The sequence below is a fragment of the Tursiops truncatus genome, chromosome 1 (assembly GCF_011762595.2).
Source record: "Tursiops truncatus isolate mTurTru1 chromosome 1, mTurTru1.mat.Y, whole genome shotgun sequence".
Classification (NCBI taxonomy): domain Eukaryota; kingdom Metazoa; phylum Chordata; class Mammalia; order Artiodactyla; family Delphinidae; genus Tursiops; species Tursiops truncatus.
Window position 1 is genome coordinate 81,310,899 of NC_047034.1, and position 27,209 is coordinate 81,338,107.

The 27,209-nt window shown below is 49.5% G+C and overlaps 1 protein-coding gene across 9 annotated transcripts in view; it reads left to right on the forward strand.

The window, feature by feature from the left end:
- Positions 1–27,209, forward strand: part of IGSF3 (immunoglobulin superfamily member 3) — a 98,895-nt gene that overhangs the window by 9,140 nt on the left and 62,546 nt on the right. For 7 of the 9 annotated variants that reach the window (XM_033861156.2, XM_033861158.2, XM_033861148.2 and 4 more), the window contains one exon: positions 6,628–6,868. The exons of 1 other annotated variant lie outside the window; for it this stretch is intronic. In XM_033861156.2, coding sequence (XP_033717047.1) covers positions 6,823–6,868 — 46 coding nt within the window. In that variant the 5' untranslated portion in view covers positions 6,628–6,822. The remainder of the gene's footprint in view (positions 1–6,627; positions 6,869–27,209) is intronic. One more of the 9 variants, XM_073809138.1, reaches the window with a different exon arrangement.

Consider the following 27,209-nt stretch of genomic DNA (forward strand, 5'->3'; position numbering starts at 1 on the left):
TTCTTTGATATAGTGGAGTATGTTCAGAATTGCCTTAAGTTGGTGTTATTTTCACGTATTTGTTTCTGCTTTTGCTTGTAACACCCATTTTCTGCTACTCTGGGGTACGGTCTGCTCCTTTTCCATGGCAGCCTCTGCAAACACCTTCTCTGCTCTCAGCTGGGCACTGGCTCCTGCTTGTGTTATGCTGGTAACCGAGCCATGTCATGAGATGGGCTGCCTACCTCCTTCTCAGGGACCCCCTTTATTAACTCTCCTTCCCCCAAGAGCCCCATAAATTTGAAATCTTCTGTCTCCCAGCCAGGCAGCATTGATTAAGTAGTATTAATCTGTTTTTTCTATGTGATAATCAGTGTGACCCCTCACATTTGATACAGTAGTCCAGTTTTAAAGCAAAATTAGTTTGGTGCTCGGGGTTGCCAGTGACCAAAGGAGACATAGCCTGGACCCATTAGGTACCTTAGCCCTGTGTCCGCAGCTTAGGGAAAGTGGTATCATGGTGAGGTGTTTTTGAAACCTGTAAGGTGGCCAGCTTCCTCACCCCAAGTGTTACTTTGAGAGCCCTAAGGGGCTTGCGTAACTTACTTAGGGGTTTTTGCCCATCAACTGGTTGCATCGGCAACCTTGATTTGACCGTTGCTAGGAAGGGCTTTTAGGAGGAGCAGGAACTGGAGACCTGTGTGTGAGTAACCATGGCTGCTTCAGGGCAAACCCCACCTTCCCTGTCCTGGCCAGTTACCACTTCCCCACCCCACATACCCACCCTTTCTAAAGACTTCCAGAGAATGAAATTTCACAACCTCTTAGATGTAGCACCCCCATCAGGAAGGAAATCTCGATTTTCACTGAAGATTTGGCATAATTTAAAACAAATAAAGTGCTTCAGGGTAGAATGTTACATAACAGAAAGGTGATGAGCTGTAAGTTGCAGTTTCACAAGATAGCTTATTTTTGCTTGCTCTATTTCTTTGACTTCTAATTTTCTGGACAGAGTGACATGTGAATATAGTTCTGTTGTAAAAATCCAAACAGTATCGACAGAAAGTAAAAAGTGAAAGTTCCCCTCTCTGCCCTGAGCCCCTTGTTGAGTCTGAAATATATTTTTTTACAGTTTGATACACTATGTTCTCTCAGGCTTTTTTCCTATAATTTCTAGTCATATACTCGCACAAATATAGATTTTTTTTTGACATAAATGGACTCATACAGAACATATTATTCAACAACTTGATTTTAAAGGGGTGATTTATTCCACTGTTTTTTTCAGTCTCAGTTTTATGGCCATATAAGAACTGATTTGGTTATTTTATAGCTAGAAGAAGCTGTAATTGGTGAAATCGTTGGGGAGTAGTGAGCCTTATTCAATAGCTATATAACAGAATAATTTTGTCTTGCTGTATCAAGAGCAAGAGTCATCATAAAAACACTACCCTTAAGTTTTAATGTACTTAAGAGAAATAATTGACTTGTTTATTCTGAATATGTTCTCTAGAAACACATACATTTAACAAATTAAGCACACACATATTTTATTGACCGTCTTAGTTATAATCTTGAATTAAAATAAAGCCCATTCAAAACTTGTTAAGAGGACAGTCGTAAATACTGGATTTTGTATCCAATTCAATCAACTGTTCTTATTTGTTCATAGACTAGGAAAAGAATGAGAAGTTTTCCTGCGTTTTCAACTCCCACATGATTCTTCCATTTAGAGTGAGCTGGACTGGAGTAACCTTTAAGGTTGCTGGCTACCAGACCTTCAAGGCCTTAACCCAAAGGAAGAGAATGTTTTTTCTTTAACCCTGCAGGAGCAACTATTGCTGTAAAAAGATGATCATTTCAAAGTGTTGGGTTACTTCTCAGGTTCACTGGTGTGACTTTCTTTAAAACCCTGGGGGCAAAAGCAGGTTTCCTGGGTGGTTCACCTTTAGACCTGATTTTTAAAAGAGTCGCTATTTTGGAGGGGTGGTTGTCGGGTTCACATATCACAGCCAAGCCTTCTTAAACATCAGGGTTTGACCTGGCTACCACCCATCCAGAGACCACTAGAATCTCCTTACAGTACTTTCCTGAAAAGACTTCCATCTATTCCTTCAACAAATATTTGAGTGCCCGTTACAAGCAGTCATCGTTCTGTTATCTCAAATACCAAGAACCGAAAGCTAAAATCATAATGAACATTTTAAGTAGTCACCTGATAGGTATTTTTAATCTTCAATAAATAGAAAGATTAATTAAAGACACTCTGACGTAAGGGAACTCTTTTCCTAAGGTAAGTCTTTTTACTGACTATTTCTTACATCTTTTCTTCCTGTTTTGTTCTCAGCTCTTCATTAGCAGCCATGAATTACACATGCCCTGGGCAGACCTGGTGAAGGGCCTATAGGAGTAGGAGAAGGGTACCAATGATGGTGAGAGACGTGCTTATTAACTGCTGGGGATGTTGTATTGGAATCGGGAATTGCATACTTAGCTCTGAACTTCTAGGAAGTCAGAACAAAGGAGACCTAGAATAGTCACATACTTTGCCATCAGATAGGAGACAGCGTCCACAGCCAGCTTTCTGCTGAGGACCCTGGTGTTAGGGGTATGGTGGTGTTAAGGCTGATCACCCTTACGTGGTACTTGGCCTCCCTTAACTCCTGTCCGGAGCCCAAGGCTCTCACCACGGTTGTTTTCCGGAAGCTGCTGGGTTAGCTCAGCCGGGTGGCACGGGACACACTGACGGACTCTTCCAGATCTGCACCTTCCCGGGGGCCTTCCCTCGACATGGGGTTAACCTTAAGAAGCCCTGATCTGCGCTTCTCTCCCTCGTCCCTGGTATTTCTCCCCTCTCGCCCACGTACTCTAAGTCTGCAGGTCCCAGGCAGGTTGTAAGCTGTGCCCGGTGGCGATGGCTTGAGCCCCGGAGCAGGCAGGGCTGCTCCCAGGAGCCTGTGCGCAGGGCCAGCCTTCTCCCCACGAGCAGCTCTCCTCAGAGACCTTTCTGGTTTTCCGCAGTGCTTTTGTTCTGCGGTGGTTTTGTGTTGGTCTGGAGATGGATGGTCCGTTGGGGGGGTTCTGCTTCGCAGATGGACACATCTGTTGGTTTATTAGAGGAGGGACTGTGCGGATAAGTTTGTTCTTGGCTCATCCCCAAGCTAGACAACCCTCCCTGACGCTGTTCAGAGATGATTTGCTGAGCAGTTTCTTAAGGTCTTCTGATGTTTCAGTACAGTAAGGTAGCTTGCTGGAGAGTTTGGCAATCTGTCTACTGGTATTGCATTACAAAAAAGCAAGATTGCATTCGGAGCACCGGCCCAGGTCTTTCTCCTTCCCTGTGTCAGGATGGGGGATGACTTTTAGCTGGGTGTCCCCGCACCCCTCGGCTGGGAGAAGCAGCACGCGTAGTAGCCCCTTTCTCTCTCACACTCCGAGTCCAGGTCCATCCACTCCACCCCTCACGCCCAAGGGTGGATTTCTAAGAAGGTTGAAAGTAGGTGAAAACGAATGTGGCTCTAGACTTGAATTTATTTTAGAAGACTCTTTGCAGATCTCATTATGCATAATCCCCTTATTTAAAAGGGGAATTATTCTGGAGGTGATGAAAAGACTGATGGCCTGGGTGGGGAGAGAGTGGGAGGAGGCCTGGAAAACTCTCCCAGCAGAAGAGAGAAATTCTGGGTACATCGTCTTTGTTTTAATTAAAACGTTACGCAACACAAACATTGCCTTCCCGCTCTTACCCCACCACAGAAGAGCTGTAATTTCCCATATTTGGAATCTAGGAAGAGCCAGGCCACGCTTGAGGACAAGGCCAGATTCAATCTATGCTTTGGGGGAAAGTAAGTGTGAGAGCCGGAAGGGCGGAGGCATTTCTGGCGAATCTATGGTTAATGTATGTGCTTCCTTGTCATAATTTATTCAGCAGCCCCTGATGTCCTGGGGCTGGTGCTATGCCCATCAGTAATCTGACTCTTGTTTTCTTCTGCATATTTTCCCTTTTTCAAATGTATAGGCATTCAGGCTTTAATCAAGTAGGCTTTTTCTCTGTCATCTGCAACGGGGAATGACTGAAGTCAGGTGGAGGATTTTAAGTAACTAATCACTTAAGACATTCAGAGCATAATCTCCCCTAGCCCCTGATCATGCCTGCATCCCAGAGATTGGCAGGGTTCCGCAAAGGAGGCAGGACAGGGACTTTGGCGTCCTTCGGAGAGACCGGGTGTCCTCCTTGCTGGCGACAGAGTTTTGTCTGCCTTTGGCATGGGGACAGGGCCTGCTGATCATTTGCTATGTCAAGAGAGTTTAAGACGTTCCATGAATGTGACCAGTGTTTTACCAAATCTCTGTGCTGGTACAGCGAGCAGTGACGGGCCAGACACGCATGAAGATACTATCCAGGCTCATTGATGTCTCTGCAGTGTGTCAAGGGCTGGCTCTCACGGAGATGCCGCAAAATAGATAGGAGGCCTGCCGGTTAGTGGTGTTCACCGATGTTTTTCATGAAATTACGTCAGGTCAATCAAAAGATCAGGGGTGCGGGGCCTAAAGTTTTCACGTGCTTTGCTTGGAATTTGAATGTGACTTCATCTAGGTGTCACGTATTAGGCTGAATTGGATTACAGCTGCTCTCCAAATTGTCATTTCTTTATTTTTTTTCCCCACCTGTTCTCTGATGTTAGCTCTGGTTCTCGCTGCCCGAAGTGTCCTGCAAAAGAATTTGGTGAATATTACTCGAAGGGCAGCCTTTGATGCTTCGTCTTAATAGGATCGTAAAATCCCTAACAACGTAGACTAACGAGGAAGATTAGTTTGAATTAGAAAAATGTCCGAGTTACCAGATATTTCTCCAGAACTTCACTGGTAGTACTTTTAAGTAAATACTGGAACTCAGACTAGGCTAATAGAGCACCTGCTGAAGATCCTCGGGGCATCCTGCTTTAGGAGAGAAATAAGAAGGATTTGCAATTAACCTACCAATTGTTCATGTAAATGGCGTTTCTGAAATACGAGGCTGTGCTTAAAAACAGTTTGTTCTATTAAGTATTTTAAATAATCCCCGTGAAACCCCATGTACTTATGCTGCCGGCAATATCTGTGTGGTATACGGAGCTGTCTTTCGAGGACCTAATTCAGCCTTATCAGCAATGTTAGAAATTCCAAGTTGGTGAAGGCCCTGACACTTACGTCCCCGAATTAGTTAGATCACTTTGCCGGATGCTTCCACAGCACCTGCACTTGTCTACTGTAACATGAATTAATAAGTTTAACAGATATCCAGTGCATTCTGCTACGTGTTTGGCTGTGTGTTATATAGAGGAGACAGAGCCATCCTTGTGGATTATAGGCGTGCAAAGAAGTCAGGCAGTAAACACATAACTACGCATATAATTAATTATAATAGTGCAGCTAAACTGTGTATTCCTTTCTTTTCTTTTTTTAAAAACAGATGACTTTTTTTTTTAACATCCTTATTGGGGTATAATTGCTTTACAGTCGTGTGTTAGTTTCTGCTTTATAACAAAGTGAATCAGCTATACGTATACTTATGCTCCCATATCTCTTCCCTCTTGCGTCTCCCTCCCTCCCACCCGAGATGACTTTTTAGTTCATGGTTTAATGCACTAGACTGTAAGTTCCATCAGGACAGGGAGTGTGGCTGTGTAGTTGGTCATGGTGTCCCAAGCCAGTTGCCTGGCACAGAGTAAATATTAGGTTGAACTGTGTGACGTTGCCATGTTCGTAGGTCAAAAACGGTCGAGTGTCGGCAGTGTCATACAGTTCAACCTAATATTGCTCCGTCACTGTGTATCGCATGTTGCATACGTGTCATGAGTTCTGAGAGTGGCTGCATTCAGCACAGTTTTCTTTAGCCCCTGAAATCCCAGCTCTACAGTATTTGAAAAGGAACTCCAAAACTTCCAATAGGTAAAAACTCATGGACCTGTGATGTAGACGTAGGGCATCTGTGAGACTTCAGAGCCTCGTGTTCAGTATATTTTCTATACAGTTCTTTGTGCATTTTCCACTCAAGGGTGGAGGCATGTGCCTTTGGGGTCTGGACTGCTGTCCGTAGCCCAAAGAATCTGGGAGAATGTGCTGGAAAGCTGAGCTGGGAGGCAAGGATAGGAACAGGGTGGCCTGAAGAGGAACGAGGGTGCAGAGACCTGTGACCCCGGCTGAAGGAGTCGTCCCTGACCCTGAGTGAAGGGAGGACTTGTTTTCAGAGCCCAGACCTCCTGTGCTAAGGTATTCTTGGTCCACAGACTTATGGTGCCCATGATGTGCCCAGAGAGCAGCTAGGCACTGGCAGGCCTCATTGGGAACCTCCTTTGTGCCTGACAGGCTGTGGGCTGGATGTAGACCCCTGGCCCAGTGGAGGCAAGGGTTGAAATGAGGAGAAGGCCCAGCTGGGCCCTGCTGGGAGAGGCCCAGCCCTCTGGCCTGGGGCCCGCTCCCTGGATGTGGAACTGGGAGTCAGGCCAGTCAGGCCCAGCCTAGGGTTTGGACCGGAGCTTCCCCACCTCCTCTGCGAAGTCCTTGTTTGCATCTGTTTGGATTTCATGGCCCTCTTTCCACTTTCTATGCACAAATGTCCAATTGTGCCACTCTATTATAATGCTCACTGTTTTCTCACACCCACAGGATAATTCCTCGTTTGGCTGAATTCCACCGATATTTGTTGAGCGTCCATATGTGCCAGTGCAGGACGGGTGTGGCCAGGGAGGGAAGACGCAAGGATGCATGACGCCGGGCCCTGCCTGTGGCAGACACTGTTGGTTACCTACACAACAGCCATTTGTTTTCTCTTCTTGTTGGCAGAGCTCTGGTTTCCTTTGAATGTCATGCCTCCCTCCCCACCTCCCTGCCAACTACTCAAGGAAAGGTAACTCTGCTTTAAGCTCTATGGTAAAAGCTGGTGGATCCAAGCCAGTCATGGACGCCCCTAGTCTAGATACGGGCGTGTGACATCGTTTTGGCCAGTGAGATATGAGAAGTCCTCTGGGGAGGTCGGGGAGTGGATTCTGGGAAAGACATTTTCTCTCTTAAAAGGAAACACAGAAGGGACAGCTCCATGCACTAGATTCTTGGAAAAGAGGCAGCCATTTCGTCACCACGAGGAAAAGCAAATCTGTTGAGGCCATCCGAGGGGAAAAGATGGGAAGAACCAGGGTCCTTGATGATAGAGGCGCTGAAGACTGAGCAGGCCGACCTTGCACTTTCTGTCATCACTGTTTCAGCCGAAAGAATTGTAGGCAGTTAGGGTAAGGAGTCCCCGGAGGAAAAGAACCAGGCATGGCTTTCTTGACATAAGAGAAGCCATTTTGGGCCTAAGTTACTTTGGGATCTGAGCCTGGCCACAGTGCTTGCCCTCGAACAGACCTCAGTAGTTAATAATCTTAAGGGAACAAAAGAATGCAAGAACTGTTATCAGTCAAGAGATAGTAAGTATATAACAAAGATAATAGATCAGTTATAAAGACTCCCACTTCTTTTTCAATAGTGAAGATTAGCCTGAAGCACTCAACCACCAGATCAACTGGAGCCTAAGGGATGATGATGTTGACCTTTTCTGACCCTCGTGACTTCAGTCAACTGAAGCTTAGACTCTCAACCACCCAAGCCCCTCCATGAATATCATGTACCCTGAGCTTAAAACTATCCTAATTTTGTTGTTCGGGGTGACACTGCTTTGGGAAAGACCCCCGTGTTCTCCTTAACTTGCTTCAAGTAATAAATCCTTCCTTCTCCTGAGTGTTGGCTTGGTTGTGTCTTTCTTGGTTGAACACCCACCAAGAGGCAAACCCAGTCTTTCGGGTGAGAGAATTGCCGTTTTCCACTACGTACAGTTGAAGGCAGCCTACATCAGCCACTCCCTCAAAGGAGCCGGAAATAGGATTTACACTTGTAAAACAGTACAATGTAGATTCTCATGAGAAGGCACGCTAGGCAGAGACAGCGCTTAGCCCTGTGGTAAACCAGAAGAGAAAGAGGTTAAGTATGTTAGTGGGAAGGACTCAGGCGAGGAGGTCGTATTTGGAGTGGATCATGAGGTAGGATGAGGATTTGCACAAGAAGAGTAGGAGGGTGGCGTGAACAGACCTGTGGAGATGGGAGTGGACATGGCTGTGGCAGAGAACAGGGAGGTTACGTCCTGCCTAATTCCACAGGCAGATTCTAGAGCGCTGCAAATTGCAGGCTTAGAAGGTGACCCTTGATTTACACAGTGGGGAGGACTGTGGGCCCCTGAGCGGGGGAGAAACTAAGAAAGTGGACCTTGGAAGGGAGGATTAGGCAGCCGCGTACCAGGTCGATGGCAAGGGAAGAAAATAAAAGCCGAGTGACCAGTTTAAGCTCCTGGAATAATTCAGTTGTTGGTGGTGAGATTTGAGTTGGAAGTAGTAGGAAATGGGGGAAAATATCAAAGGAAAACTGTAAAGGAAAGTAACTGTTGAAAGAAGGGAGGATTGAATGAAGAGATGATTGAATCTTGCGTCTAGAAGATGACTGTAGGAGTTTGAGTGTGATGACTTGACATAAAATGGAAATTTGGAAGAGGGGACCGAATTTAGGAAGATGCTGTCTGTTTTTGCCACTGGGTTTTGAGGTAATGATGGAAGCTCTAAGTGATGAGACCTTGAATTCATTTGAAAATAGGGGCTTTACCTTGGGAATGAGAGGTCTTAGGACTTAGACGATGTGGCAGAGACAACAGCTTACCAGATGTGCACGCACCCCTCCAAATTTGTGCCGATTTTTTGACACTGTGTGACTAATGTGAGCCAGTGAAACGGGTGAGGAAGTGACAGGTGTCATCTCCTGGCCGAGGCAGCCAAGAGCCTGTGTTCCTTCATTTTGTCCTCCCCTGCCACAGCATCCTTGGGGCCGAGGGCCAGGGGCCGGGGGTGTGGCCACAGAGGGAGGAGTGCCGTCCTTCCAGAATCAGACTTGGATTGCTCCACCTTTAGCTGGGGATCCTTGGGGAAGCCAGGTCTGGAGCTGTAACAGGGTGGCGCCGCTGACGGCTGTTTGTGGTCCAGGTGATAGATAAGTGGTCTTCAGGTTACACTTTTCCATCTGCTTCTGACTTGATTTGCTCAGAGATCTGTGTTCTGACTTGATTTACTTCTGACCTGATTTGCTCAGAGATCCGGGAGCTAGAGCTTGCTGGCTGGTGTTTATTCTCTCTCTGGGGCTCTGAGTATTTTTGGAGGGTGAGTTTACTGCCACCCCCAAGGCCCTTTAGCTTAGGGGGATCCTTGTCCCTGAGCCGTGTCAGCAAGATGGCTGCTCTCTCCCATCGGTCACCAGAATGTCAGTGGCTTGCAGAGGGGAATGTTTTGGTGACTGGTATCCACTGGTGACCAGCTTGAGCATCTCAACCATCCAGCTATAGGTGGAGCTTCAGGAAAAAGTTCCAGGCCTCTAGACTAGACGAAGAATGAGGTACGAAGCCCGTCTTTTTCGCCTTTCCTAGCCTGAAAAGATTCCGAATGTGCCTTTTCTTAAAGGCTCGGGAGCGCAGATCTCGGCCCTTGAAGCACGGGCGCGCTTTGTTCAGTGCCGGGTGCATTTGGCCCGCCTGACTCAAGTCCTTTTCCGAAGGGCAGGGGCCCCGACGCAGTGCTGCGAGGCATTTGGCATCTGGTTTTCGTCAGGCAACGAGTAAAAGTGCAGATGCTGAATCTGATCTTGCTTTAAACAAAGCAGAGTTAGACACAAAGGAAGGGCCTTTGTGCGGCGCCTCTCCTGCTCCGATGTAATCTCTGCTGTGTCCTGTTTCTCCTCTAACTGAGAACTTTGACTCTGCAAATAAATACTCGGAGGAAAACCCTTCAGACTTGGGGACGGCCGGCATGGGCCACCGGGGCTCTTCTTTATGATTTGAAAATTTAAAGACAGGGATAGACTGTTTCTCTTTTTCCTGTTTCTCGTGGAGGGTTGGTGTTTTTATTTTCCCCCCACTTTCAGCAAAATAGGGCTGTCATATATATTTGTCGATGCTGTCCTGTTCATGGGCTCGTTTTACCCACCACTCTCCCTGCTTCCTCTGACAGGCGCAGAAGGGCCAAGTCTAGTCCCAAGAGGAGCTGTCTGTCTGTCAGCCTGGCCTTTCCTTTGTCCATCCAGTCATCCATCCATCTGTCCACCCGACCACCACTCGATAAGCATTGGTTATTCAGCCAGCGGTGTGATTTGGAGCAAGTTACTTAACTCTTCTAAGCGCCCATTTCCTTATCCGAACATAGCAGGAGCCATTCATTTGGGTTATCGTGAGACTTGAATGGAACCGTCGGGGAGAGTCTTAATGTGGGAGATGCTGCGTAAGTGGTAGTTGTCACCATTGTTGTTCAGGACCAGGGTGCCACCCTAGTCAGCTGACGGCCTCAGGTTGGCCTTAGTTAGATAACGTGGTCATTTGGAGGTTGGATTTAGGCCACAGTACATACTGCTGAGCCATTAAGACACCACCTTTGGACCACATTGTCACCTCCCTCGGGATATCTTGCTGTTCTTGTTTCAGTCTTGGCGAGGCCATTGTGGGTGAAATCTCTGAGCCTTTGAGCAAATGGCCCCTGGGCGTTCCCCAGCTTTGGTGTTCTCTCATGCTGACAGCATCGGGTGGCTCTGAGGGGTCCTCCCCCCATGGTCTGGGTGGTGCTGCCTGGGTCTCCCCTGCCCTGCCCTGCAGCAGTCACCTCTTTTGCCACCTGCCACACCTCCGCCTCTGATGTCCCCCAATGTGTCAACCATTGTTCCCCCTTCTCCATCTCCTCCAGCACCTGTTCCTGTCAACACTGCTGTCTCTTGCCTGTTCTTCAAGGTTTCCTTCGTTTTGCGTTCTCTCCCAGTGCTTCAGGGAGCAGTGTTGACATCCTCTGTGTACCGTACTGGGCTTTACTCCAGAGAACCTGCCCTGGCCCTGTGAGTGTCAAGCAAAAAGGATGTAATTAGACCGTCCTGGAGAAAGGGAGTGGTTTATCACTGGGTGGCGGGGAGGGTTTGTGGAGATAGCAGCCTTACCTGACTGGGTGTCACCTGAAACACTGGCATCTAACAGGCAAGAAGGCTCTACCCGGCTTTCCTGAAGGACGCGCAGTCTTGTTCCCAGTTTCCTTTGTTGCCCAGCTTAGCTGTCTGCAGCTAATGCCCTCTCTGCATTTCACCCCTGACAGCTCACTTGATTCTGCCTCGGGCAACTTTAGTTTCCTGTGGGTTCTCTTCTGGGGCCGCTTTCTGCCTCATTCCAGCTCCATTCAGAGAACTGAGGAAATGCTTGCCTTCGTTATTTTTAAAATTTATTTCTTTTTAAAATTTTATTTAATTACTGGCTATGTTGTGTCTTTGTTGCCGCACGTGGGCTTTCTCTAGTTGCGGCGAGCGGGGGCTACTCTTCATTGCAGTGCGCAGGCTTCTCATTGCGGTGGCTTCTCGCTGCGGAGCACGGGCTCTAGGCGCGCGGGCTTCAGCAGTTGTGGTGCGAGGGCTCAGTAGTTGTGGCTCACGGACTCTAGAGCGCGGGCTCAGTAGTTGTGGCGCACGGGCTTAGTTGCTCCGCAGCACGTGGGATCTTCCCGGACCAGGGCTCAAACCCATGTCCCCTGCATTGGCAGGAGGGTTCTTAACCACTGCGCCTCCAGGGGCAGTCCCTCGCCTTCGTTATTCATGAGCCCAAACTAACCCTGTCTTGGCTGGAACATGTTTTGTGTTAAGAGGAACTTTCAGAGTAAAATTAGACGTAGTAAAGAACTGGCACCATGAATTTCCAAGCCTTTTAAAGTTCCTAGAAGTCCTTTGGATCCATTCTCTCTTTTTGACCCCACCCCCACCCAGCCCCCAAGTCCCCCCGCTTCCTCCTAAAGATACCGACGATGGCATTTAACCAGAAGCCAGGGAAAGGAATGCTGCGTCCTGGCGCCTGTGGGAAGTGACGGGGAGTGGCTGGAGCTCGTGTTCCGTGTCAGAGCCCAAGGGTTCAAACGGGTGGGGATGAACCGCAATATGTCATAAAGGAGACTTTGTCCTGCCCCAGCTTGGCTCTGTGTTTAAGCTGACGACTTTATAGGGAGATGATGCAGTTGTGGGAAAGCACTTCTGTGACCCCTCGTTAAAGGAGAGGAAATGAGAGACCTGGAGGCCACAGCCAGGCCGGCCTTGAGCAAAATGGTCAAGCGCGGGGCTGTCCCACCCACCTCTGTGCTGTCCCCAGCCTCAGCCCCTTCCCCAGCAGCCGCCTCCACGGGCTCCCCGACCCGCTCTGCCCCCCCAGGCTGCGGCCTTTCTCCTTCACCCTCTGCAGTGTTTCAGTTCCTCACCGGGTCCTCCGGCTCATCCCTGGCCCCGGCTGGTTGAAGGCTGTGGGTCAGTGGAGTCGCTCACTTACACTGGGGAGGGCGGGTGGGCAGAGGCTGACACTCATGGACCCCCACTGGGTGCCAGGTCTGTACATTCGCTCACATCCTCCGACTTCATTCTTGTCATTTCGAGCCAGGGGACCGTGAGGCAGCCCCGTACAGATGGCATAGTTGGGGCCCGGCAAGGTTATGTGATTTCTCCAAGTCACAGCCAGCACGGGCCGCTTCTTTGAGCTCCAGTTAAGGAAAAGGAACCTAGTATTGTTTTAATGTGCTTTATTGTGGTCTAATGTACATACAACAAAATTCACCAATTTTAAGTGTACAATTCGTTGAGTGTTGACAAGTGTAAACAGTCATGGAAACCACCATCACAGACAAATGTAGAATGCTCCCATCACCCCCAAAAGCTCCCTCCCCACATCTCCAGGTCCAGCAACCACTGACCTGATTTCTGTAACTGCAGTTCTGCCCTGTCCAGCGTGTGGTCCACATGGAATCCTACAGTACGAAGTCTTTTGAATCTGGTTTCTCTCGCTCATCAAAGTGCTTTCGACATTCATTCATGTGGTTGTATGGGTCTGGTTCATTCCTTTTGATTGCTGAGTAGTATTCCATCGCATGAATGTATCCCCGTTCGTTTCTCCACTCCCCAGCTGATGGACGTTCGGTCTGTTTCTAGTTTGGGGCTATTATGAATAAAGCTGCTCTTCTGTGTGTCAGTCTTTGTGCGGACGTAGGTTCTCATTTGTCTTGTGTAAACACCAGGAGTGGGGTTGCTGGGCCATATGGTGAGTGTGTTGAACTTTATAAGAAACTTCCAGATCGTTTCCCATGGTGAGGCGCATCTCACGTTCCCACCAGCAGAGAATGAAAGGGACCCGGTGCATTTGACTTCTAATCTCGGACCTTTCTGGTCAGACTGTAGTGTCACTCGCTGCTGCTTTAGTGGCGGATGGTTAACGAGTCCCGAGCCGGCCCTTCTAAGATCGGGTGTCTGGAGAGGTTTCAGTGTTTGGAGCCAGTTGATACGGGGAAGGCCAGGCAGGGCAGCCTTCTCCTCTGACGGCCGTGTACTCCACAGACGTCCTCCTTTGCTGGCTTTCCCTTTGGCCGTCACCTCGGTTCGCAATTCACAGTCACCCGTGGATTTGCGCTGCTGTAACCGGGGCCCTCTTGCAGGGTGGACACCGGAACATTCTGCACATGCGTTGTTCCCTTCCCCAGCCATCGTGGCCCTGTGGGCTAGCTTCAGGCCAGAGCTGGAGTTGGAGACACCCTCTCCCCAGCGACGGCGGGAGCGGCAGCCACTGGGAGCCATGGGCAGGCTCCGCGCTGGAGGGCGTTTTGCTGGGGCCTGGGCAGCCGTTCGGCGGCCGCGGTTTCACGGGCGTCTCAGGGCTGGAGCTTGGTGAACAGGCACCCAGCGACGGCGGTGGCCTGGATTCTTCTCCTGTTTTGTGCCGAGGTTTTGACAGAGCCCGTAAATGGTAGCGGTGGATGCAGTTCGCCCTGGTGCGGCCTCTGGGGGAAATGGAGAGGAGGAGTTTGAGGACCTGTGGTTGGGTGTACTTTTTTCTTCACTTGTGGCAACATTTCCGGAGCGGTGTTCTTGGTAGGGGTCAGGATGGAAGGAAGCACAGGCCATGCTTTCTAAAGGAGTGGGAGTGCGCAGCTGTTCGTCCTGCGGCACGTGGACCGTGGAGGGGCCTCGCCACGTTGGGGCCACAGGTTTGGAGAGGTCAGAGACCGCTGGCAAACCCGCCCGTGGGGGCAGAACGAGCCCTGCCCTCGGAGTGGGACGCCCTGGCTGCTGCCCTTGCCTTGACTCCTACTGACTTGATGACCTTGGGTGAGTCACTGACTCCCTGGCCCTTAGCTCCTCACTGAGGAGTAGGAACAACATCCCGGTGGCCCAGGGATTTGGATGCCAACCGCCCTGCCCACAGGGAATCCTCCTGAGTGCGTGAAGTCCCTTCCTGCAGCTATAACCTGGCCTCAGCTCCCCTCCCTTCCTCTCCCCCGGACCTGATTGCTGCCCAGCAACCCCCCAGGAGGACCAGGCATGGATGGGTGCCCCTGGGGCAGGCCGGCACCAGGTGACGTCTGCTGAGAACGGTCAGCCTCTGAGCACCCGGCCTGGAAACTTCCTGCTTGCTCCCTTAGACTGGCAGGAATAGATGCACAAAAGAGGACAGAGCTGCTGACGAGCGGCCCAGAGTCGAGGACACAAAGGACTGCAGGGGAGTGAGTCAAGGCCCCTGAAGGTCCTGCCACGAGTGTCCATCCAGATGAGATCTCAGTGGCCCAGGGGTGTGAACAGAACAATTGCCGGGATTCCAGCGCAAGGAGGATGCTTTAGAAGAGGGAGGCGCGGGACTTCCCTGGCGGTCCAGTGGTTAAGTCTCCGTGCTTCCACCGCAGGGGGCGTGGGTTCCATCCCTGGTTGGGGAACTAAGGACCCGCATGGTGCCATGGGAGGGACGAGAGCACTGATCTGGGAGTCTGGAGACCTGGCCTCTCTAAGTCCCTTTGTCAGGAACTGGTTGTGTGACCTTGGACAGGTTGACCTCAGCTCTGGAGTGCATTGCCTCTGCAGAGGAGCTGGCGCCACAAGCCCGGCCCCTTTCACTGTTCACACTGTGTTTTCCGGACCTGTGGGCTTTGTTACTGGCTGCTAAATGCCTGTGGTTAATGAATAATTGCTTCAGGGGCAGAGGTGGGCGAGTGACGACTATGAGTGAAGATGTGTGGGACACACGTGTGTGAGATGATTTTAGGCAACAGCATTCCGAGGAACTTGGAAACGACTTGCTAAGTGTTTTTTGCTGCAGGCTCGATGGCAGGTGGCCCTGGTGGCCCTGAGCTCCCAAGGCCCGCTGGAGCCGTAATTGATGTCGCTGCGGCCAAGCCTCTGCCCTGCACCTGCCGCTGCCACGCCCTGCCATTCAGTACACTTCAGACATCCTACGTCCCAGTTGAAAACCACTGGCTATAATTCTGGTTGAGGCTTTCCCTTTTCCACATTTTCTTAATCCAGTTGAGCTAATCTGCCTTTTCCTACCTATGTGACAGGAATTTTTAGCTCCCTCTCAGGTCAAGTTTTGCTCTGTCTAGAATTCCACTGTGTTTCTTTGGGGTTTATCTTTTATATCCCAGGCATCCTGACCAACTCGATTGCTTGGACCCCTGCCCTGTAAGCGTGGGGACTCAGGTCCTACCTGCTTGGAGGCATCCAGAATTCTAATATGGTTCATGATGATTCCAGTTTCACTCAAAAGCCTACAGTATGACCTCTTATCCTTACTGAAGTCATTCCAGACTTAAAAGCCTAAGGACCATTCTTTTTTCACTAAAAAGTTGTGTGTGTGTTTTTTTTTTTAATGATGTTAACAGGTAATTCATGCACATATTAAACAACAAACTTGGGAGTATGAAAACAAATGTTCTGTAATTCAAAGTAAAATTTCATGGAACAAACACTTGAGTGATTTTGAATGGTGATCATTCTATCAATCCTAGTTTAAAATCTGATAACGTTTTATTAGGTGCTGCAGTATTGTAAAGGGTCATCAGAAACACCAGTTTGAGAAATAATGTTCCTAACTCTTCTGACTTAAATCACAACACAATTTGAAAGCCCCCTCTTCCAGCTTCCTTTTGTCCTCTTCTACCTGCGGCTCCAGGCTCTGCCCTTTCTGAAGGTTGCCTTCCTTCCACTGTTACAGGGGCTCCTCTTTGTTGCGTTTTCTTTGCTCCAAGTGCAGCTGCTGCTTTTCCTTATTTTAATTTTGTATTGTGGAAAATTTCAAATATACACTAAAGTGGAGAATATAGGATAATGAACCCCCATGCACCTATCCCCCAGTTCTAACAATTATCAGCTCATGGCCAGTCTTGTTTTATGTGTACCCTTGCTCACTTCCGTATCCTTTCTGTATTATTTTCCAGAAAATCCAAGGAAAACTTACTCTACTCCCATGTGTTGTTGAGAACTCTTGCCCACTAAGCTGCATTTATTAGTAATGTATTTTCTCATTTAAAAATGATTTTCAGAATAACAAGGAGATAACATTTCATCCCCATCAGATTGGTGACGCTGTAATAGTCGAACAATACCAGGAGATGATGAAGATACAAAAAGAATACTTAAACACTGACCTTGGGAATATAAAATTGGTGTACCAGTGTTGCAGAGTCATTTGGGCAATGTCTCCTGTGACCAAAGATACCCCAGACAAACATCTACAAGCGTATTTATTGCAGTGACATGTTGGAAACGTCTGAAAAATTCATCAACAGGAAAATGAATTTAAAATTTGTGATACAGATGGTGGTGAATATTCCTGCAATGAACTGTGATCTGCAGCGATCAGAATGAATTCACTAGAGTGACATATGTCAGCAAGGATTACTCTCAAAAGTGTTTTGTCAAGTAAGAAAGATGCAGAAGAGTACATACAGTGTGATGCCATTTTACAAAGTTTGAAATCATGCAAAAATTATTAATATGTTTTTGGATACATACATATATAGGAAAAGCGTAAAAATGCATGAGAGTGATAAATACCAAGTTCAGAATGTTATTTCTGGGGTGGGTAGGGGTAATTGAATTGGGAAGGAACTTGATAGGGACTTGATCAGTGTGTAATGCTTTCTTTCTTTCTTTCTTTTTTTGCAATTAATTAATTAATTTGGCTGCATTGGGTCTTAGTAGGGGCATGCGAGATCTCTCGTTGCGGCATGCAGGCTCCTCGTTGCGGCGTGCGGGCTTCTCTCTAGTTGAGGCATGCGGGCTCCAGAGCGTGCAGGCTCAGTAGTTGCGGCGTGTGGGTTCTCTAGTTGTGGCGCGGACTCAGTAGTTTTAGCATGTGGGCTTAGTTGCCCCATGACGTGTGGGATCTTAGCTGCCCGACCAGGGATCGAACCCACGTCCCCTACATTGGAAGGCAGATTCTTAACCACTGGACCACCAGGCAAATCCCATAAAGCTTTCTTTCTTGAAAAAAAATCTAAAGCAAATGTGGCAAAAATGAGGATTTGACTGTCTTGGATGTATACAGGTATTTATTATTCTCTATACTTTTCTATATATTTTAAATACTTTCTCATTCAAGAAGTACATTTAAGAAATGTATAATTGTTCTTTATCTTCTGACGAGCTTGAGATGGTCACTGTGTCACATGATGTTGTCAGCATCTAAACCAAAGCTCAAAAACTTGTCCAGTCCTGAGAAAATGCTTATTTTCTTTGTCATCTAATGACATTAGATCACAGTTTCTCCCTAAATTTAATGGATTCCTAGAAGTCCATGACTCCACGTATTTTCCAAACGCTCATATTGGTAGTTAGCAAAAGCCAAGTAATGAAGCCCTAAGGACTGGACTTAACAAGCTTACAGAAGAAGCGATTGCATTGTATTTTCTTTTTCTTGTTGGAGAAGGTGAGGACAGTGTGAAGAGGGGAGACTGAGGAGGGCATCCTGTCTTGCCTGTATGGGGACTGGTCCTAGATGAAGCTTCTTCCCTTTCATCTGCAGTCGGCTAACACCTGTTTGCACTGGAATAGGCTGGATGGGCCTTGGAAGAGGGAGGGTTTAGATAATGAGAAGTGGTTGACCTGATGTGTCGCAGGATTGAGGGCCCATCTATAGTGAGACAGACCCCTCAAGACCTAGTCCCTGCCCGCCATCTTCACCTCTGCTCCCTGCCCACCTCCATTCATGCTCCCCTTCCAGCCAGAGAGCCCACACCAGCCCTGTGAGTGAACTCATCCTTGGTTCTCTGGCCTCTGGCTTTGCCCGTGCCCTGTCTTCTCACGTGGCATGAGTGCCTGTACCTGCTCCTGGGCTGCCTGCCTGACTCCTGCTTCCAAGACTCAGATCAAGGTGCGCTGCGTGCGACCCCCTCCCTGACTCCCCAGGCTGACCCCGTCTCCCCCAGTACCTGTACAACTCGCTGCTTGTGTGTGGCTTAATTCCATGCTCATCTCCCTACCTGTCGTGCAAGTGGCGTGGTTCAGAGCACAGACCCCACGTGTGCCCGGGGCAGAGTACTTAACCTCTGGGCGCCGCACTCACCTGCAAATGAGGATAAGGATGGCACCTGCCTCCTGTCGTTGTTGTCAGGGTTAAATGTTGTCACGTGTATGAGGCGTTTAGAGCAGGCCCTGGCAGGATACTTCTGCGAGAGTTAGCTGGTGCTGCTGTCGTCATTCTTCCATTCTCTTCCCTTCCTCTTTCTTTTCACTCTTCCTCCTCTTCTCCCTTCCCTCTTTCCTCTGTCTTTTAACATCTTTTTTTTTTTTTTTTTTTTTTTGCGGTATGCGGGCCTCTCACTGTTGTGGCCTCTCCCGTTGTGGAGCACAGGCTCCGGACGCGCAGGCTCAGCGGCCATGGCTCACGGGCCCAGCCGCTCCGCGGCACGTGGGATCTTCCCAGACCGGGGCACGAACCCGTGTCCCCTGCATCGGCAGGCGGACTCTCAACCACTGCGCCACCAGGGAAGCCCTTCTTTTTCCATCTTGTTTAGCTCTTCAACACCGGAAGATGGAAAACATTGGAAGCAAAATGTATAGGTGGGAATGAGTCACGGCGGGCTTGGGGGGGGAAAGGCAAATTGTGGAAGGACTGGTAGGAATCAGATTACATAGATGGGGGAGCGAGGCCAGAATCTGGGAGCCTAGAACACCAAGAGGAGGAGTTGGACATGAAGGGATTGGCTAAGTGGAGCCCCTGGGCCATTGTGCCCGAGGCGGGAAACTGCAGTGGGGGACATAAGAGGCAGTAAGTTAGTGGGTGGACTGGCTGGGGCGGAAGGAGAGAGTGGCAGTAAGGAGCCAAGTATTAAAATATGCTAAAGACCTTTAAGATTGAAGAGAAGACAGCTGGACAGGGCTGCTGGTGGTGGCAGGGGAACAGGAGGGGTTCTGGTGAGGAAGGAGCAGGCTTGGGTGAAGTGGTAGAGTTAGGCTGCAGGAAGCCACAAAAAGAGGGAAGACAGCAGAGATAACTTTTTTTTTTAATTTTATTTTTAGTTTTAATACATGTGGAATGGCTTAGGATTTGGCATCAAATTGGTGTATGTATTGAGAATACCTGCTGCGGATGCCAGCTAGAGACACCATGCGCTCCTACACTTACAGGCAGGACAAGAGCCGGGAGACAGTGTGCCCAAGCATCGTCGTCAGAGCTCTCTGGCTGGGTTAGGTGTTGTAGGATTCTGTCCTCGACCTCTCTGCATTTTTCTAGTCCGTTTTGATGAAGGTAGAGGTCATACTCCTCCAAATCATTTAGAGTTATGTACATCACTTTAAAACAAGAAAGGACAGCAAGTATGTGGCTTGATAAGGAAGAAAGAGATGGGCTGATGGGCTGGCTCCTGTTAGGACGGGCAGGGATAAGTGCAAGGTTCTGAATCCAGTTGCACAAGTGTGGGAAGGGCAGGTGGTGGAAGGATGGAAGGCTTTAGCTGGCAGGCGTCAACCATGTGATGTGGCCACCAAACAAATCTGTCTTATCTGTCTTATCTGTGGTGTCTAGAGCCGAGGGGTAGTGGTCTGCTCGCTCCTTGCTGACCAGACCATGCGTGGGGAGGAGCACAAAGTTCTGGGCGACACGCTTGGCGGGACAGAGGCAAACTGGAGCCCGTTTGTAAGAAACAGGGAGAGGAACCGAATCCGTGTCATGCACAGCCACGGAAGATGTCCAGCTGTTCAGCTGGAGACAGAAGCTTCAGAGCTTCTAGATGGCGAGCTCCTTGAGGTTCAAGATCGTTCTGTGCGTCTCTTTGTAGCCTCAGTGTCTGCTTCAGTGTCCAGTGCCTAGAATGTGCTCGTTTATTGCCCATTGAATGGATAAATGAGAGACTGGGTTTGTCCAGGACCCTGGAGCCCGATTTCAGTTCACAGTAAAGAACTTTCCCATAGAGCTTCCCCGCCTGGGCTGCCATCAGCGGCGATGTGCCTCTGCCGGGGGGATGTCCACAGGCACAGTCAAGTTTAGGTGGGTGGTTAGACCAGTGGGCCCCAAGAATCTATCATTGTTTACATGAGTCAGGACTTCTTGGTGGAGGAGAGGAAGGGGGAGTGGGTAAAAATGTGTGATCATTGAGGGTGGCCAGGAGCAAGTAGATTTGTAAATGAATCTGATGGCAAATTTACTTACAAGTACACACCCCCGTCCCCAAACGGTGCTTTTTACAATTTCTAGGTAAAATGCCCTAATTTGAAATAGCATCGAGTAGAATTTAAGTTAATAGTGTGAACTGCAGTGCCATCTGCTTGGCTTCATGGCCCAGTAGATCTGCAGAGCCATTTGTCACAATTTGTTTTAAAGCCAGGAAGAAAAATACTCCTGGATGCCATCCAGAACTTCTCGTGGAGATGCTGTCTTTGGAATGTGGAAGGGGTGGGTGGTGAGAAAGCTGCCCACTTGGGCAGAAGGAGGGCCATGTGCTGGGAGGCAAGAGACGGGGGTTCCAGTTTCCCTCGCTGGCTTGCTCATAACCTTGGGGAAGTTGCACAACCTCTTATGCTTTGGGGCCTGGTGTGGAGCGGCCCGGCAGACCACAGCTTCTCCACGTCAGGGCTGGGCCAGGTGACTGTTCATTTTTTCATTCATTCAGCTAGTATTTTTGAGCTCCTATTAAGTGCCAGGCACCATTCTTTTTTTTTTTTTTTAATTTATTTATTTTTGGCTGCATTGGGTCTTTGTTGCTGCGCACGGGCTTTCTCTAGTTGTGGCGAGCGGGGGCTGCTCTTGGCTGCAGTGCACGGGCTTCTCATTGCGGTGCCTTCTCTTGTTGCGGAGCACGGGCTCTAGGCATGTGGGCTTCGGTAGTTGCGCCATGTGGACTCAGTAGTTGTGGCTCGCAGGCTCTAGAACGCGGGCTCAGTAGCTGTGGCGCACAGGCTTAGTTGCTCCGCGGCATGTGGGATCTTCCTGGACTAGGGATCGAACCCATGTCCCCTGCGTTGGCAGGCGGATTCTTAACCACTGCGCCACCAGGGAAGCCCCACACACCATTCTTGAAGCTGGGGATTCGGCAGTATTGGTGCTTTTTCTAGTCTAAGACCTAGGATGCTAAGAACATCACCATCCATTTCACTAATGTTACTGGAGAGCACAGCATTTCCTTCAGGCATAAGAACCGCATGTGGGAAAACTGTTCTGAGCTGGGGGAAGTTGTCACCAGCCTTCCAGCTGATGTGCTTGAAACCTAAAGGGTAAGTAGGGCTGACTCAGAAGTGCATGAAGATCAAGCCGTGAAGCCTTGGATAGCTGAACAGATGCTTCCAGAGGCACCTTCCAGCCTGGAAGGAATCGTAAACCTGGGGTGGGGCATTCTTCCCGGGAAAGATGGCTGTGGAGTGGGGCTCTCAGCAGGATGAGGGGTCCTGCTTTGTTCAAGGAGAGGCTGAGGGAGGCCTCAGGGTGGGGTGAGGGGTGATGTCAGCCTCTGTGAGGAGGGTGGGTACACGGAAAGGGGGTTCCCAGAGAGCAGCCAACTGAGTTCATCCCACGAGCACTCATTGGGCACCTACCGTCCGAAGTGCGGAGGGCACGCAGAGATGAGTTAAGGTGAGGCTCTGACTTAAGGTGCCCTGAGTCTGCACTCAGGCAGGCGAGTGTGGAGATAAATGTTGGTGCCGGGCAGGCACAGCACACGGGGAGAGAGTGACTGACAGCCTAAGGGGGCGAGGAAGGCTTCCCAGCAGGGATGACAAATGAGCTGGGCCTCAAAGTGTGACTAGGAGTTGGTTGGGTGTGGAGTAGAGAGAAGGCCATTGCAGGGGAGGAGCCTTGAAATCTTCCCGAGTTTACCTTCATGTTGTGAGTGGAGGCCAGAGACCCCGTACCCAGATGTTGTTCATGGGATTCTTGGTTCTCTGTGGGATATACTGCTTCAGTGCCCCCGCAAGGGGACGGTCATCCCTGTGTTTGAGGATGAGAATTCGTGGTGCTTAAGCTGCCTCCAGTCTTTTCTGAAACATCGTGGGTGTAAAACAAACAAACAGAATAGTCTTTCCTGTTCTGTGTGTGGGGAGTTGGAAAGGATGAGGGGCAGCGAGGTGACTGACAGCCCTGGGCGCAGAGGCCTAGGACAATGGACGGAGATGTGAGTGCAGGAAGGCAAGAAAGGATCCGGGCGGAGTTCCTATGAATATGCAGAGTTTAGGGACAGTTGCATGAGTGGGCGTGAAATTAACCAAGGAGTGGAGGAGACCATGGACTCCTCTATTCCAGGAAGAGAACTGAGTAAGGTAGACATCGGTGGGACAGTTTTGGAGGAATAGGCCTTATGGAAAGACACAATGAATTTACGTAAACAAATTTCTGGAGATAGCGACTTGAGAGCTTTGTCAAGCTCAGTGCCTTAACACCAGTGAGAAGTCGGAACCGAAGGTGAGTTTGAGATGGGGCTTTGGGATTGTGCTGTTTAGAGGCAGGTTAATAAATTAATTAATTAATAAAATAATTAATTAATAAATGCTTTGTAAGCAGTCATCCCAAATCTGTGTCTTAAAAAGTATTTTATTGTCTTTCAGGAATTCTCTGTAGCTCAGGATTCCGGGAAGAGTTTGGCTGGTGGCTGTGTGTCAGTGTCTTTCATGCTGGGGCCAGGCCACTGGCGAGCTGGAACAGCAGGGCCACCATCTAACTGTCTTCACGGGGTCACTCCCGGGCGGTGACTTGGGTTCCTCAGCATGGGGCGCTCAGAGCAGTCCGGCTGCTTATGTGGCTCTCAGAGCTCCAGTTGAAGTCACAGAGGGTCACTGCTCTCACAGTCATGAGCCCACCCAGCTTCAAGGGGAAGAAACACAGATCCCTCTTCTGGATGGGAACAGTGTCAGAGTCACGTAGGCAGAGCTGGCAGGATGGGAGATCGCGTTACAGGCAACTTTGGGAAATATACCTGGGCTCAGGTGGGGCACTCGTATGAACAGGTGAACTCCCTAATAGTATGATTACAGCAGAGGAGAGTGGAGGGCACCTCCTGTGGTTTGGTGGGCAACCTGAGTCTCTGGGCAGGAGGCAGGAGGGGACGTACCCAATTACTGAGGAGATGTGGGCAGGGATGGAGGAGGAGAACCAGGTGTTCTGGGCGCAGAGCCGGGCTTGCTGTGGGAGCTCCGAGGCAGATGTGAACAGGGAGGACCGGAGAGTGGTGGGTTTGGCCAGGACGATGGCTCTTGTTTATCAAGTTGGTTTCTTCACTAGCTTGAGCCCTCTGCATCCTTCTCCCCTAGCCCCATTTTCCCCTTAGATTTTGAAATGACATTTCATTAGGAGAAGTTTTAAACTATCTTTGTCTTTTTTATTGCTTTCCTGTTTTATTTTGGCATGCCGTGTATTTTATTCATTTATTTTTGAATAGGTAATGCAATTAAAAAGGGTAGCTTAGGAGGTAGACTGTGCAGAGTGTCTGCTTCTCACCCCATGCCCCCCAGAGGTCACCGGTGTTCTCGGTTTCACATGTTTCCTTCAAAAAGTGTTCTCTCTCTCTGTTGCTGCTGTGATGCTGACTGTGGGCTCCTGCTCTCTGGCCTCCATTTCAGCCTCCACAGCATAGGGTGGGGTGGGGTGGGGTGGAGGCCCTTCCCTAGCTGGCATCCCCTCTGCAGACCAGAATCTACCCACCTTTGCAGGAAGGCAGGGCCTGCGGGCTCAGGGCTGACTTCAGCCCTGGATTCTGTTCAAGCTTTTCTGAACCTGGAATTTTAAATGTTGCTTCTTAATTCAGGTCAGATTCCTCTCGTGGTGGTTCTTCATTTCTACTTTGTATGGTTTCTAAGTGTTCTTTTACTCCCAAGGTGGTGATTCTGATATTTGGTTTCGTTCTATCATTTACATGTAAAATTTCCTGGAACAGGAAAATATATATAGTTAGGGGAGTCCTGGGGCTCTGAATTTTGGTATCACAAAATCACACAATCTGAAAAGGGACTTTAAGGCTTGTTTCGGTGTTTTCCCTTTTGTGTTTGTGTTTAAAATGTTTTTTAAAAAAGCTTTTTTTTTTTTTTTTTTTGCATATAGGGTATTCAGCACTAGACAGGAAACTAAAATATTGTCTAAAGCCACCCCCCCCCCCCCCCCCCCCCCGCCCCGCCAAAACCAAAAAACCAAAAAACCCAAACCAACTCTGCTATCCTTCCTGGGATGGATGGTGACCTGCTGAGACCTCCCAGTTCCCTGGTGCAGGCGGTGGAAGTACCTGGCCCAGCTCTGGACAGGAATGCTTGAACCCGGGATATTCTCGATGATCCGAGTGTGGGGATGTTTGGTGCTGTGTCCAGGCTTGGGGCTGACTTCTCCTTAGCTGGCTTTCAGGGGGACAGATTGCAGCTGAACTCTGCCCGAGACCCTAGTGCAGCTCCTAGAAACCCGAGGCTGTGTCTGCAGTGCGCAGCATCGATCCATAGCGTTCGAGTCTATTTTTTCTCTCTGCGTGTCCACAAAATTCATTCCTTTACAATGAGCCTGTCAGGGATAGCTGCAGTGAAGAAATGCTCCACTCCAGTCCCAGGGCCTCATACTTCTGGAATTCTGCCTTGGCAAGTGAATCAAGTACTCTGTAAACACGCTAATGTCACGGTCCCTACCCATGGGGAGTTAGAACTTTTTCAAAGCCCCTTTCTATCTGTTGCCTCACCTGCTCCTCACTGCAGCCCTTCATCTTTCTGGATTTGGCTGGAGGTTCTGTAAAAAGCATTTAAACAGCAGCTCCTTTGCCCCCCAAAAGTGCCCCCCATGCCCTGGGGCCTGTTCTCTTGGCCCTGCAGGTCTGGTGAGTTAATCCTGTCGGACAAGGGCAGCTCTGAGTTAATGAGTACAATCTCTCTTTCCCCCCCTTGGAACATGGATTTTTTAAAAGTCTTTCCTAACTTTGGAGAGACAGAAATATATGGCTGAAAAAGGATTGCGGGGCAGGATTAAAAACTAATCCTTCAGCGTCCACGTGCCCATTTGTTGCCTTCCGGGTTTGCTCTCCGTCCCAGCTCCAAGGGCGCCTCACTCAGCATGTTGTGTGGTTAGTTATTCCACAGTGGTCTTGAAAGTGGTTTCGGAGACGCTGTTTCAATCCTGGAGGATGTGTCACCATGCGATGACAGTCTGCTGTGCTGAGAGATGCTGACAGCCCCTGCCCAGACCCACACCGGCTCCGCATCTCATCTGGCCAACACAAAAGGCAACTGATCATTCCAGTTCTCAGCACTGGGTGGGCTGGAGACCTTTGGGGGTGGTCATCGTTGTCCGGTATTTTCAAGGTGCAGCTCTAGCCAAGCAATAACCACAGCCATATCGTCAGAGCCCTCATCACTGGGATCATTTTCTGTTTTGAACGTCTCGGTTGTCTTTCCTGTCTTTCCTCAATCAAGCCTTCCTTGGTTAGGTCGCGTGAGCCTGGAGTCCTCGATTGCCTTCCAGGGATGGGCTCTGCCCTTGTTGACTTCTGCTATGACTTGACCTTTGTGCTGACGATACCCATTTGGGAGCTGTGGGGTCTGCAACTGATGCAGACTTGGAGGACTGAATGCCAAGTATTTGGGAGCAGCTTGGAAATTAACAGTCTTCTGGCAACTTTCTCAAACGGATCGATGGTTTATTATGACCTCTGAGGCCCCTCTTGTCTGAACGCTTGCTATCCATCAGTCGTGTGACTGTTCTCTGCTCCCTCTGTCCTGCCAAGGGCTAGCTGGAGGAGATGATTTCTCGCTGCACGGGATGTGGTGGTCTAGAGAGCTGGATGGGCCCAGGGAATAAATTCTCAGTCCAATGATGACATCATCCACTTCCCCCTAAGCCTACCCCTCCTCTGTTTCCATTCTGCACGCCACCCCCCCCCACCCCGGTTGCCTAAGATTTGGGGGTTGTTCTCGACAGCTCCCTAGACACCCCCGTGCGCTCTTGACTGCTGATGTCATTTCCTTAGCATCTCTCCTGCCAGACCACACCCCCTCCACCCCCTGTGCTCTGCTCTAGTTGGGGCCCCAGCAGCTCTCACTGCCGGAGCCTTCTGCTGGGGCCCCTTTCCCAGCATTCCTGCCAGAACTATCTTCCCGAGACCTGATTCAGAAGATAGATAGATAGATAAATAGATAGATAGGTAGATTTTCCCTTATTTACACCCCTCAGTGGCTCCCCATTGCCTGTGGTCCATGGGCCGAAGCTTCTTTCGCGTGGCATCCAAGCCACACCCTGATCCGCCCCTTTCTGTTGCTTCCTCTTGGTCTTCCTTTACCCCTCAGTTTTCCCCTCACCTGTCAATGGCAAACTGCTACAGCACTCTGGCCCCTCTGGCTCTCTCCTGCAGCTCTGCGCACACTCAGGTTGCTCTGTGCTGAGATCCTGCGACATGTCCTCCTGCCGTCACCCAGCAGGCATGCCCACTCCTCTCAATTAAAACCTGGCTCAAGGAAGCTCCTTCTCTGAAGCCTTTCCCGACTTCCCCTGGTGAGAGGGGACCCTTGCTCCACGTCCTCCAAGCGTCCTTGACCGTGCCACGAGCACGTTGCAGCCTCCATTTACACATCTATCTCCCCCTCCTAGACCGTGGGGATTTGGGTCTGCGCAACGCCTGGCAAAGAAGAGCACGATATATCAGTATTTGTAGAATGGATGAGAAAGGAGCTTGGAGTCAGAGATTGGGGGTTGTGGTGCTGGCTCTGCACCTACTAGGACACTGAATTTCTCCGAGCCTCAGTTTGCTCATCTCATCTGCGAAATGGGGACAGTACACTTTTCTTACGAGATGGCTGTGAAGTTAAAATGAGAAGACACCTGGGAAAAGGCTAGTGTGGCGCAGATTTGGCGCGTGTCTGGAGCCAAGCAGGGACTCGCTCCCTATTGCCCACCTCAGCTGACAGCT